General features: G+C 38.1%; 2 protein-coding genes across 7 annotated transcripts in view; one reads left to right on the top strand and one right to left on the bottom strand.

Moving 5' to 3' along the window:
• The window catches only part of LOC126773139 (uncharacterized), a 44,398-nt gene extending 39,915 nt beyond the window's left edge, over positions 1-4,483 (top strand). For all 6 annotated transcript variants that reach the window (XM_050493763.1, XM_050493765.1, XM_050493768.1 and 3 more), the window contains 7 exons: positions 30-178; positions 595-852; positions 943-1,112; positions 1,301-1,403; positions 1,666-1,833; positions 1,985-2,119; positions 2,367-4,483. In XM_050493763.1, the coding sequence (XP_050349720.1) occupies positions 30-178; positions 595-852; positions 943-1,112; positions 1,301-1,403; positions 1,666-1,833; positions 1,985-2,119; positions 2,367-2,531 (1,148 nt within the window). In that variant the 3' untranslated portion in view covers positions 2,532-4,483. The remainder of the gene's footprint in view (positions 1-29; positions 179-594; positions 853-942; positions 1,113-1,300; positions 1,404-1,665; positions 1,834-1,984; positions 2,120-2,366) is intronic.
• The window catches only part of LOC126773154 (probable 39S ribosomal protein L23, mitochondrial), a 176,580-nt gene that overhangs the window by 157,097 nt on the left and 4,883 nt on the right, over positions 1-14,600 (bottom strand). The gene's annotated exons all lie outside the window — the stretch shown is intronic.

The raw sequence follows: 14,600 nt of genomic DNA, 5'->3' as shown, positions 1-14,600 counted from the left end.
TTTAACGTATTACTAAATGAATTTAACAGAGGAAGTGATCCTGTGCATCTGCGGCCTGCACGTGGAGGAGGGACTGATGGTGCAGTGCGGGCGGTGCGGCGTTTGGCAACACGCGCGCTGTGTGCGACTCGCCGACGCCAAGCGCCAGCACCACTGCCACTACTGCAGCCCCAAACCGGTACTAACTATTACCGTACTTATTATATATAAGACATCATTTGTAGATAAATGGGCACAATGAAATCCCCCTATACCCATAGGGGGATTTCATCGGTCCTTTGTCTGTGTCTGAAGAATTGTGTTTAAGCCAATTACCTAAGTATATTAGGGTAGCTATGAAATGATTAGCAGCTAATTATTACTTATTTTAAGTGTGAAAAACGACAAAAACATTGCCTGTTCTTTCTGTTGAACAGACAATACATGAACAGATCTATTTGCTTTTGAATCTTCCTAATAACAGTAAAAAAATATTTGTTATCTCTGTAGCTGTTACTAAATCTTGCAATATTAAAAGAATTAAAAGTATAGTATTATAATATGTGAAGTGCTTAGACGTGATACATTTTCATTAATCTTGTTTAATTTATTCAGGTCGATCGCGAAATACCTCTCGACGAATATACAGAAGAGGGTCATCAATTCTATCTATCGCTAATGCGGGGTGACTTACAAGTTCGTCAAGGCGATACAGTGTACGTGCTTCGAGATATTCCTATAGACGACAAACGCCCAGATGTGAGTCAGAAAAATGGTGATAAAAATGAGTCCCCTAAAACTAAGCGACTGGATAGAAAAAAGCTTAAGATCGCTAAAGGAAAAGACAAAAATGAAGAGACTATTCACAGTAAGGTATGTATTCATAAACATAGGTAACACATTCACTCTGGTAAGTATATCCTTATTTCTAAGCTAATCATATTTTTTTGTTTAAATTTATAGGAGGGGGAAGTGCGTAAACATACGTACCAGACAATTGGCGAGGTTCCGGTATCGGAGTTGGATATCTTCCGAGTGGAGCGGCTCTGGAAGCACAAAGATACTCAAGAGAGATACGTTTACGGTCACCACTACTTACGACCACACGAGACTTTCCACGAACCGACCAGGAAGTAAGTTAGATATACGATATAATAACTACACACCCTCGTTGACATCAGTGTTTTTTATTGGATCCTAGCAGATACCTAAACCGTCGTGTCGGCAAGTATTTTATGTGAATATGACTTCAATCTGTCAAATCGTTCAGTTAATGAGTAGTAAGTGTGTGACATATATTAAAAATAATATTTTATTTTAGATTCTTCCACAATGAAGTGATGAGAGTGCCATTGTATGAGGCTGTGCCCATAGAACTTGTGATGTCACAGTGCTGGGTTATGGATTTAAATACGTATTGCAAGGTAAGATATTTGCAACAAAACTAATTAAAAATCTTAATAAGTTCCAACATTTTTTTCTTAGTGTATTATCGCTAAAAGTATTAAGCATGATTGTATTTGTGGCTGTTTGCTTGGACATACCTCCATATTAATTAATTTATAAAGTTTTTGAATTATTTTTAAACTTCTGAGTTTTTATATTTTTAAGCTTTACTACATCTATAATGCTGCGATCGTTGTTTTAACTAAATCTAAAATGTGTCTTATTTTGTATTTATTACAGGGCCGACCGGTGGGTGCATCCGAAGAGCATGTATACATCTGCGAACTGCGCGTGGATCGCTCCGCACGACTTTTTACACGCGTTTCTCGACCTAAGTACCCGTTATGCACTAAGCCATACGCTTTTGATCACTTCCCAACTCGACTTAAACTAACAAGAACTTATGCGGTGCGTTTATACAACTCTTGTGTTTTATATGAATTGTGTTTTGTAAATATTAGTAATATAAGGTGAATTTTATCAAATATAATGAAAATTGCAAACATATCATTTATACATATATCGAGTTAATAATTAAGTTTATATATTTCAATTGCAGCCTCATGAAGTGTCCCCTGAGTACCTTAAAGGTCGGGCTGCTAAAAGTGCTGTACCAAGTGATAAAGGTAAAAGTTCACAAGAAGTCAAGAAAAAACCGTCAACAACAACGGTGTCTACTACAACTACTCCTAAGGTTTGTAGAAATTGACATATTTATAAATATTTTTTATCAGGACATAATTGTGATTAAACCGATATTAAATAAGTATATTTTGCATCAGATAATATTATACTCGTCTATTACGAGTAATAAAGCTCGTATGATATCAATCTGAACAGTACTAGGGACAAAGATTTTCTCAGACTCTTAAAAAGCAATGTATACGACATTAAAAATATTTATATGAGGTACGTGTCATCGAGGAAGTCAATGTTAACAGGCGCTGACACCGAGTGCCCGTCGCGAACAACAGAAGGAGCGCGTGAACAACATCGCCCGGCGTCTCCTCGCCCGCGGCGGGCAGCGTGGCGCGCTCGACGCGTCGTACCTGCTGGCGCCTCGAGTGGCCCGCGCCCCGCGCCGCCCCCGCGCGCGCCCCTCCTGACCCGCGCGCGCCTGCACCACCTGCCCCTGCTGAGCGCGCCGACATCGGGGGCTGCAGTGGATGAAGTGTATTTGTACCATGTCAGGTGATAGACTTGATAGCCGGACTGTGACGCAACTACGACAACAATTATAATAATATTGTAAAAAGTCGAGTATCATCGGCCACATTAATGTATGCTTCCCCTGTGATGCCGGAGACTATAACTTATCCCTGTATATATCTAATATTCGTAGATTAAGAATGTTTAATTCAAAATTTTAACATTACATTTGAAATTGTATTGCATATAATGCGTTTATTAATTACATACGTTGTATAGTTTAGTCTTGTAAAATATTTCTTAATTTCTTGCAAGTGATAGTCTTAAATTATTCTTTCGACATTATATGAATAACTCATATGTCAGGGTATTGGATAGATAGGTAGAAAGAAAAGAAAAGAGACAGTGACGAAAATGTCTTTTGAATATGTAGAGTGGATGTTGTAAAAATATATTTTAATCACAGTATGTAAAGTAAATATTACATTCCTTGGCTTTTAATTGTTTGAGACAATAATAAAGGATCAGCTGGTATGTATGTATGTATGTGCAACCTGTAAGTGAAGTTCAGATCATGGAATCGAATCTCTGCCAGCTTTTGTAAATACATTTGACATATTTCCATCATAAATAATATTTTTGTAATTAGTTATTAATAAGATAATTATCATAATTTTTAGTATTTATCTAGTTAACTTCTATAATTTATTGTTTTCTAACCATTTGATATTTTTCTTACCTTTATTTTTGTTGTAATGAAATTACATTTGTAATCTCAATTGCTTGATAGGTCTTATTAATTAAGTAATTCACGATTTTGAGTGCTTAATTAAAGCTTTTCAATGCAAAAAATTATGTTTAGTTTTAAATATATTTTTATATAGGCTATTATTGTTAAAGTATACTGATAATATAAATGAAATCTTAGAATAATTAAATTACAATTTAACGACCACTGGTGCGAACTGATGTTGAGCGTTGAAAGTTTTTATAGAGGTTAGGTACAGTCAAGTTGTTTGGAGGTTGTTAAAGTAATATTAGTGATAATTATTGATTTTATGTAAGAGTAAGCTACTTCTACAATTACTATTTTATATTTTCTGGTCATTTATTATACCAACAGTGAGCAGGTTAGCTGATGCACTACTGAGCCTTATAATGTGCTAAAAATCTCTCTATTTTTTTTTAGTTCGTTAAGATGTACATAATTGTATTGAGTAAGGTGGTTGGTTGTTTTATTTTAAATCAAGATAATAATATATTGTTTGAAGACCATTTTTGGTCCAGAATTAAGTTGCTGTGCGTTTTGCCTATTATGCATGCTGCAAGTATTAATACGCTAGCCTTGCTAACGTGATTATACAGAACAAATTGTTTTTGTTTCTAATTTATTTGTAAATTAGTTAGGTTTTTGATGTTTCTTGATTATATTTATAAGTTTTAATGAATTACATATTCATCATAACACTTTCTGTAATATTTTATTCAATATGAATATTAATTTACAAATGTAAAAATATATTCCATATTTATTATATATAAAATTGGATAATTATTTTACATTTGTAAAATTATACAAGATATTTAGAGTTGAGCACAATATATTTCAATAGTATTATATTTCTAAGCTTTTTGATTCTGATATTTATAGAAACTATGAAGTGGAGCCCAGAGTACATTAGGATAAATTGATCCCAAAATGTAGTACAAAAGTCCACCGAAATGTCCAATTTCTTTAATGTTTTGTGTCCTTTAAATGTATTAGATATTGTAATTGTGAACACATGTATTGATTGAATAACGAAACTTTATAAATGTCTTTAATATTAAAAAAAAAATCACAGTACGGAGTAGATCAGTTTTAGACAATTCATAGTTAATGTTGTTGATTATTAAAGTATTATGATATGATATAAAAAAGTTTTAAGTATCCTTTGTGTAAGTATTTCAGTTGCTTGCACGAATGCACTCGTATGGATTATAGATAGTAATAATCAATTAGATACAAAACTCATAACATTTCGAAATATAATACAAAGGCTTTTTTATTTTGTCACAATTCCATTTATGTACTTAATTAGTGAAAAATAGACGTCAATAGAATAATATAATAGATTTAGATAATATACTTGCTTTCTTGTGTGTTTACTATCACTGTTGTTTATCATAATACATAGCATCTTATTTAAAAAAAAAGAAAACTATTTTGGGATCAAAATTATATTACGTGTTTAATTGGCAATCTAAAATTTAACAGGTTTTATCCATTTGAGCGTATTATTCATTTATGATGTTAAAACTCTACATTTGTTTTTATAAAATATGAAATAGTATTGATATATATTCATACATCATCTTAACATATTAAATAATATAAGTATAAGTTTTCAAAAATGCTTAGATGATTTAGAAAAACATTACTCATCTGTTGTTGTCTGGCTGTTGTATTGCTGAAATAATAATAATAATGTTGATGATCTCCAATCATATACATATTTATAAAATATATCTATGCTAGTTTTTTTTTAAATTAAAGTTGCATAAATTGGTAATAAAGATTTTTATTATTCCTTTTAAATTATAGCGTCTAAACGTTTTATGAACTACAAATCACCAAAAACATTGTTATTTCTTTAACGATTCAAATGGATAACAACTACAAATGTATTTAATTCATCTGTTATAATAACTACTGCGCAGCTTTACTATTTATATGTAGGATTTTATTTTAAGATGCCATTTGTTGTAATTCATGTTTTAATATTAAATAAAAATGGAATCAAATAGTTTTTCATTTACAACAGATTAGCCAGGGCGCGACTACTGTTAATAATCTCACCAAACAACCAAGCCGCCGGCGGCCTAATCCCACGCCTACTCGGCCTAATCCCACGCCTACTCGGCCCGTAGGGATGGCCTCTAATTAAAGATAAAGATTGTAATCATGTGTCAAATATTTACTACCTATTTGAAGTTAGACTATAAAAAAAGTTATAGATTCAAAAAATTTAATATAGTAATTGACAGCCCTTATCGCTTTCAATGCTTTCATTCCGAATCGGTACCAAAACTTTTTCGCCCGTATCCTTCACGACTGTTCCGAATCGTAGGTAGCTGTATGTGACTATAACGAGCGGCAAATTAATAGGTTTGGAAAACTATATACAATAAAAATTAATTAATATATTATTAAAAATGAAGACGGAAATAAGTTTTTAAAAAGAGAAAAATCAAAACAAGTATACTACAATAAAGTAAACGTAGATAAAGAAGACGTAGAAACGACACGTACAATTTACACACACAAATAGAACAAAGGAATCAAAACTGAGCAAATAAAATATTATTTATGAGATATCCGCCACAAGCGAGAGTCCAAGCAGAAGTGTCTAAAGCCAGCCTGACCGGCTGATGAGCTCGGCAGGGCCAGTCCCCACCATGATGATCATCACGTGATCAAGTCTCGCCGCTAGGCCATGCCCCTTCGAAAGACATTCCTAACAATATATATATCAATTAATTTGTTTTGTTTGCGAAGCTGCATACAATTAGGTGGACATTAACGAACACAATAAATAAGAATAAAATAATTAACGCAGTTTTCTACTAGATGCGAATACATCATGCAAAAATATAAAAATAACATTCATGTGTTTGCGCTTCTCATTGAACCTCATTTTTGTTTTTCTCTTTTCGTTTTTTTTTCCGCTGGAAAATCGTATTTATACGTTTCCTCTATATGAAGTTAGGGTTAGGGTGTGTGGGACTCGCCGGCGCTGAAGGTACCGGAATACCTACTAAAAAAACCAGCGGTACCCACTCCGTCTTTTCCCTTTTTACTTTGGGGGAAAAAGGTGCCGGCGCATAGCGTCGGCGCTTCCTCCCCGGTCTTCTTCGGCGGAGCGGGTCAGCGGAGGCACTCGCCTCAAGCTCTCGCTCCGCAGGCCCCTTTCTGCGACATAACACTCTTGCAAAAAAAGACCACCTCCATCCAACATCTCTCGCTGCCAAGCATGACGTTAATCACATTCGGCAGCAAGAGATCTGGGCCAACTCGTGTGTGTTAGTGTGTGTAGTGCTCGTTGAGCTAGAGACCTAATTCGCCCGACCTTCGCTGATCTTGGACGGTCGCCATTCGCCCTGGCTTCCACAAGGAACCAGTGCATTTCCGCGAGCACCTCAGCGTGGAGTTCCCAGGGCGGATCGCTCGCAAGAAGTGTCGCCGCCGTCCATGAAACGCAATCCGCGTCCATGGAGCGCAATACACCGGCATATAGGTGCTGGCATGGTGATTCCGGCTCTTCCACATTAGGTAGGAGATGGTCAAAGGCGGCGGCAGTATTGATGAGCTTCGGGCTCAGTTGGACAAAGGTTTTGCCTGAAGCTACATCTTTCGTCCAGGATCAGACCAAGATACCTCATCAGCGACGTTCCGACTTCGGCCCGGAGGACTGCCTCTTGAAAATTTCACCTCGTCGCCGTGATGAGGGTGTCGTCTGCGTAGCACAACAACCTCATCCCGAGAAGGGTGGGTGCCCGTAGGAGCCAGTCAAAGCCGACGTTTCACAGGTTTGGGCCGAGAACTTACTAACCTTACTGGTGGTAGAGCTTTGTGCAAGCTCGTCTGGGAAGGTACCACCCACTCATCAGATATTCTACAGCAAAACAGCAGTACTTGGTATGGTTGTGTTCCGGTTTGAAAGGTGAGTGAGCCAGTGTAATTACAGGCACAAGGGACATAACATCTTAGTTCCCAAGGTTGGTGGCGCATTTTTGATGTAAGTGATGGTTAACATTTCTTACAATGCCAATGTCTATGCCATGCCAATGTCTATGGGCGTTGGTGATCACTTACCATCAGGTAGCCCATATGCTCGTCCGCCTTCCTATTCTATAAAAAAAAGAACTGAACCCTGTGGAATGCCGCAGCCTACCTGGCGTTGAACAATTCACCCAAAGCTCTCCTCCCAGAGGACCATCCGATTCATTCGTTCAGATTCATCCCCGAACAGCCTCCTAAGATAGGAAGGCACCCCGTCTCACCGAACCTCTATCAAATAACTCAATAGTATTTTTTTATTTAAAAAAATAAGTATACTGTATTTTATGAATGTAATTAAATAATCCTAATATTAAATTTTAATTTATTGTGTATTGGGAATTGTTAAACAAAGAACAATGTACTTATGCAACCAGTACCACGAAGAATATTCACAATAAGAACTTAAAACTGCATCGTTACATTTTATCATTGGGTTACTGGAAAACATAACTAAGCAAATAAATTCGTGGGAATATAACATTTTAGTTTAGACGGTGGGAAATATGTATTTTAATAATCAATCAAACATCCAAATCTGTTCAGACGTGTTTAATTCACTCCTTAGTTATTTTATATTTAAAAAAAAACAATTTGGCTCGTCGGATACTTGACTATGTAGTTACTATTTTTAATAAATATTTATCAATAGCACAAATATAAACAGTAATAACTCATTACATAATTGTATATAGTATGCACCCAAACTCGGGATGGGAATCGAATCCGCAACCCTGGAGCGATAGGAAGGGCGAACGTGTCAACGGGCCAGTCACGGTTTTTTTTAAGAAGTATGTAGTAACAACTTTTACTTTTACGTGTACTCAATTATTATATGTATACGGATTTAATGCAGTGATTTTTTTATGAGGCCTTGACCTTGAGGTCTTTATTTTATTACTGGAAAATTAATTTATAGATTAGTCCCTCTGCAAGTGATGGCGAACATTAATATGTGTGCAGGCCATTGCCATATGCCAGATTACCCACAAAAATCAACAACATGTTGGCCTGTAAGTTGCAACGACCGTTGGCCTGCTCCTGCAGGCTTCCTTTTTTTTGTCTCGGAATATTAAGGTAGGGCATTGTGCAAGCCCGTCAGGGTAGGTACCACCCACTTATTAGATATTCTACCGCTATACTAGACTAATAGCAATGCTTAGTATTGTTGCGTTCCGGTTGAAGCGTGAGTGAGCCAATGTAACTGCAGGCAGAAGGGACATAACATCATCGTTCGCAAGGTTGGTGGCGCATTGGCGTTATTAAGAATGGTTAATATTTCTTACATCGCCAATGTTTATGGGTGGTGATGACCACTTACCACCAGGTGGCCTATTAGCTCGTTCGCCTATAACATAAAAAAAAAACTAAAAATATCCGCATTCCTGATCAGGACTAAGGATTAGGTTAGATTTGTCATTCATAGACTTGCTTAACCCTTACATCGCTTTGCTTAAATTAGCAATTGCATATCTTGATTTTACTGTAACTAATAAATTTATTTCTATCTTTTTTCCTTATTTTTATCTTTTTCGGTGATAAATAAACCTAGGTTTTTTTTCTTTTGAGACGTTTTATTGAAGATTAGGTATACCTTAATTACTTGAAATTTTAAATCAGTTTTATGTAGGCTAGCGCAATAATGACATAGATGTTATATCTTCATATCCGAGTTTATAGTCAATAAGGAAATATTTGAATCAGCGTTGACCTTAAACAACAATTCATGTTTACGATGCCCTGGCCATCCAGTGGCCTCACTTGCTGGGGTCACCCACAATGAGAAGATTAGGCCGGCGTCCGCCCGCATGTCGCTGTCGCAGCGCTCATTCGCAACGTAGGGCTTAACACCATGATAAACTTAATGCTCACTCTTTTGAAGTAATTAACCAACTTCTGTATGTTTCAATTACATTATTGTAATCCATGACATGTTAATCTTATTTCCTCAACGTTATAGCCATAACGTATAGATAGGCGGACGAGTATATGAAGCACCTGATTGTAAGTGGACCAACGCCCATGGACGCATTGTAAGAAATGTTAACCATCGCTTACATCGCCAATGCGCCACCAACTTCTTCTGTCCCTTGTGCCTTTTATTACACTGGCTCACTCACCCTTCAAACCGGAACACAACAATACCAAGTACTGCTGTTTTGCGGTAGAATATCTGATGAGTGGATGGTACCTACCCAGACGAGCTTGCACAAAACCCTACTACCAGTAAATGTTCGGCATTTTAGCGGATGGGAAGAAATTCTTTCTGCCTAGCGTTTTCCCGTCCTAGTTACAACAGGGTCACTTACATTAGGTAAGTACATACACTTATATATTTTTTTAATTCACCGAAATTGTTTTACAAAAAAAACATTTCTAAACATTTTTTTTCTTGTTTTTTTTCCTATACATTTATGTAGATTATTTGTAAATACTTACAGAGATGTTTACCTATAACTTAAGTCAGTATATCTGATTTCTTATCCAGTAATTTGTCTACCCATATACTTATATCTATAACAAATCTAGAGTGGTATGTAAAAGTTGATAACAATATTACAAAATATAACATTTTTTTAAGATGAACTATTTATTATTTCATTTATTTTCATATAAAACTCTACACTTTTTAATCTTAACTTTTAAAGTTTTTTAAATCCAAGTAAATATATCTGTACACTGGAAGTTGATAACGGAAATAATGATATATTCTTTTACTTTATTTAAGGTTTAAAAATTAAGACAGGGCTGTAACATATTCATATATGGTAGAATTTTCGGTCTTGTTTATTTAAAGACCTCAGAGAACAATAATCATAAATGGATAAATATATATCACACAAAAAATGTGCTGTATTGCCATTTACAAAAATAGATCCATTCTTCGTACTCTTTTCTTGTTAACCAATAATAGAGATTCTCTTAACGAAAAAATGACTGCTTTGCCTGACATCATTGGAGGCTATTTATAACAAAATTACATATTAAAATTCAGGAAACAGTGTTTAAATGTAACTACATAAATTACTAAACAACACAACACTTCCAGAATTGTTTTGATAACATTACTTTTAATTAATTAACAAAATTAAACGTAATGAAACAAATTGATGTATCGGAATCAAAATATACGTAGATTGAGATTAACGATTACTAGGTGGTATTTAAGACATGTGACATTCGAGGTCTTATGATGATTAATTATATGGGATTATTTTCTCTAAATTTGCTTAATTTTTACTCTTAAAAATAGACATGGATTTGGGGATGGTCTCAGTTGCAATTTTTTTTTCTCAAGCAGACTACTACTGGTACTACTGGTATTATAGAAAAGTTTATACAGAAAAACTAAATCTAGTTTGTACACTTAGAGGTTGTAATTCGAAGTACTGAAGTCGATCACAATAGCTTCTTAGATATACTCTCTTATGATCAAATAAATGTCTTATATTATGATCTTTTTAATACGATTTGTAATAGGTACTTTATATAAACGACCGCATTTAACAAGAAAATTATTCGAGGTCAATAAGTCCTATCATAGAGGGTATAAGGGGAGCCGATAACAACCTAGGCTCTGTACCGTCAACCTCACCTGCTCGTGGTACATCCTGCTAATCAACGAACGAGGCTCTGGCGACCGAAATCGTGGCGGTATAACCACACAAATGCTGGAATCCGAAAATGCAAATCCTGATAGCGGGCAGCAGCGCTATTAGTGAAAGATTTCCAGCCACTGCGGTCACCAACCCGCCTGCCAAGCGTGGTGACTAAGGCAAAAACCCCCCTATGAGCGACGAGAAAAATTCACGGCCCCCAATTCCCGGTAATCACACTATTCCTGGCCACGATACCGGCCATGGTAACGGTGCGATGGGGGGTGCTAAGAATCCCCGGGCTACGGCAGGGTACCATAAACGGCGACTGTTTCTGGCCACGTATAATGGACGCTCTCTGCGGCTGGACGAACATCTGACAGAATTGGAAGTAGAGTTAAGTCGTATTAACTGGGATATAGTAGGTCTATCAGAAATCCGAAGACAGGGTGAGGACACGATGACACTAGATGCCGGTCACTTACTCTACTTCCGAGAAGGACACCAACCATCCCAAGGTGGCGTCGGCTTTTTGATCTACAAGTCACTCAGATGCAATGTCGTGGTGGTTGGCAGTGTGTCGGCGAGGGTGGCATACCTTGTCTTAAAGATAACCGAGAGGTATTCCTTGAAGGTTATACAAGTGTATGCCCCAACGTCTACATACACTGACGAAGAGGTCGAAGCCATGTACGAAGACATAGTGAAAGCTATGTCTCGTACCAATACCTTCTACACAATTGTTATGGGTGACTTCAATGCCAAAGTGGGAGTACAAGAAGATGGTGAATCGAGGGTAGGAAAATTCGGCTATGGGCGCAGAAATCATTGGGGACAAATGCTGGTAAACTTCCTCAAGGCTCAGCGATTATTTCTGATGAATTCATTTTTCCAGAAAAAGCCCCAAAGGAAGTGGACCTGGCGAAGCCCCGATAACATAGCGATGAATGAGATCGACTTAATTTTATCCAATAAGCGCCAAATATTTAGGGATGTCTCCGTGATCATCAGGGTAAACACTGGAAGTGATCACCGCCTGGTAAGAGGCACCCTGAATATTAACACTAAAATAGAACGATCGCGGTTAATGAAGTCGACTCTTAGACCAACTCTGCCTCAGGTCGAAGCTGGTTGCGAAAGCTTCCAGCTGGAACTACAGAACCGATTTGCCATGTTGGAAACCAGGCAGGGCATTGACGACGCCACTAATGGTCTGGTGCGTGTCATCCGCGAGGTAGGCCAAAATTACTTTTGACAAAAGAGCAATGGACGTAAGTCGAAGCTCTCAGGCGAAACTCTGAACGAGATGACGAGGAGACGAGAACAGCAGAACATGACGCCATCTGAGTGTCAGGCAATTAACAGGAAGGTTAAAAAACTAATAAGGCGTGACACAAGACGAGCGAATACCCGGAATATTGAAGATGCTATAGCACTCAATAGGGGCTCAAAGGTTCTTGCAAAGTCACATACCTCCTGTTGTCACCTGACAAAACTCAGAACCATACAAGGCACAACCGTTACCTCAAAACCAGAGATTCTAGCTGATGTCGAAAAGTACTATGGCGATTTATACTCATCACGAGTACCTCCACCTGAGTCCCACAGTGCGGATGACCCACGAGCCAGACTAACACGCCATCTATAAGACGATCTTCCCGACATCGATTTGGGCGAGATTAGGATTGCTCTCGGGCAACTTGGAAACAACAAGGCTCCAGGAGATGACGGAATTACCTCAGAGCTTCTCAAAGCAAGAGGCACACCAGTTCTGAGAGAGCTGGCTAACATCTTTAATTCCGTCCTCCACAATGGTATAACACCGAAGACATGGAGCAGAAGTGTGGTGGTGCTGTTTTTCAAGAAGGGCGATAAAGCTCTTCTGAAAAATTACCGCCCCATTTCACTTTTAAGCCATGTTTACAAATTGTTTTCGAGGGTAATCACAAATCGTCTTGCCCGAAAATTCGATGACTTCCAACCCGTGGAACAGGCTGGGTTTCGAAAAGGCTTCAGTACCGTAGACCACATACACACACTAAGGCAAATAATACAGAAGACCGAGGAATATAATCAGCCTCTATGCCTAGCGTTTGTGGACTACGAAAAAGCCTTCGATACCATCGAGACCTGGGCTGTTCTGGAATCCATGCAGAGATGCCTAATTGACTGTCGGTATGTCCAGGTGGTGAAGTGTTTGTACGAAGCCGCAACCATGACCGTCCAAGTACAAGATCAGAGCACAAGACCAATCCAATTGCATCGCGGGGTAAGACAGGGAGATGTAATATCACCGAAACTCTTTACCAATGCATTGGAGGATGTCTTCAAGACGCTCGATTGGAACGGACGCGGCATTAATATAAATGGCCAACACATTACACATCTGCGATTTGCCGACGACATTGTCATCATGGCGGAGACTCTGCAGGATTTGGAAGAGATGCTAAACAGCCTGAGCGATTCTTCAAGACAAGTAGGTCTCGGGATGAACATTGAAAAGACCAAAATTATGGCAAACCGTCATGTATCCCCGAGACCAGTGGTCGTAAATGGCTCTCCACTTGAAGTTGTGCAGGAATATATCTATCTGGGCCAAACTATACAACTTGGCCGGCACAACTTTGAGAAGGAGGCTAAAAGAAGAATACGCTTGGGCTGGGCGGCATTCGGGAGGTTACGTCATATTTTTGAATCGTCGATCCCACAGTCGTTTTAGACCAGGGTCTTCAATCAGTGCGTCCTACCTGTAATGACTTACGGTGCCGAAACGTGGACACTTACTGTAGGACTGGTCCACAAATTTAGGGTCGCTCAGCGAGCAATGGAACGTGCGATGCTTGGGGTTTCTCTGGCAGATAGAATCCGAAATGAGGACATTCGCCAGAGAACTATAGTCACCGACATCGCGCTTAGAATTAGCTCGCTGAAGTGGAAGTGGGCTGGTCATGTCTCCAGGCGCATTGATGGCCGATGGAGCCGACACGTGTTGGAGTGGAGACCACGCTTAGGAAAACGTAGTGTAGGACGCCCTGTGACAAGATGGGCCGACGATTTAAAAAAGGTGGCAGGTTCGGGATGGATGCGGACTGCCCAAGATCGGGATGGTTGGCGTTCTATGGGGGAGGCTTTCGTCCAGCAGTGGACGGCAAAAGGCTGAAAAAAAAGTCCTATCATAACAGTTATAAAGTAAAATCATGGTAGATAAGTATCCTTCTAAAGTCGTAAAATTGCCTTATGATAAAACCTAGTTATATTAGCGCAGAATTGATAATGGAACCAATATGAGCATCGAAACATTAATTTTATTTTAAAACTGTCAAATACAATATCCACACAGAGCACGAACCGCATTTGTCTGACGAGCTAATCTCAAGAGATTTTAGCCAAGACATATTATAGTACAAGTGTGTGCGTGAGCACTGGTGCACTATATATTCCCTCACTCTCATAATCCGATACGACGTAAATCCGATACGAGCGAAAAGAGGGAGAGAGAGTAGAATGAAAAGCCCAATAAATTTTATGCTCAGGTTTGTAACACGGTTAAAATCGAAAGATGACATTCGTATCATGGCATAAATCCTTACGCAATTTAATAGCTTCATAAT

This window comes from Nymphalis io, chromosome 14, assembly GCF_905147045.1.
Source record: "Nymphalis io chromosome 14, ilAglIoxx1.1, whole genome shotgun sequence".
NCBI lineage: Eukaryota > Metazoa > Arthropoda > Insecta > Lepidoptera > Nymphalidae > Nymphalis > Nymphalis io.
Note: the sequence above shows the minus strand (reverse complement) of the source record. Positions and strands in the feature narration are given on the sequence as shown.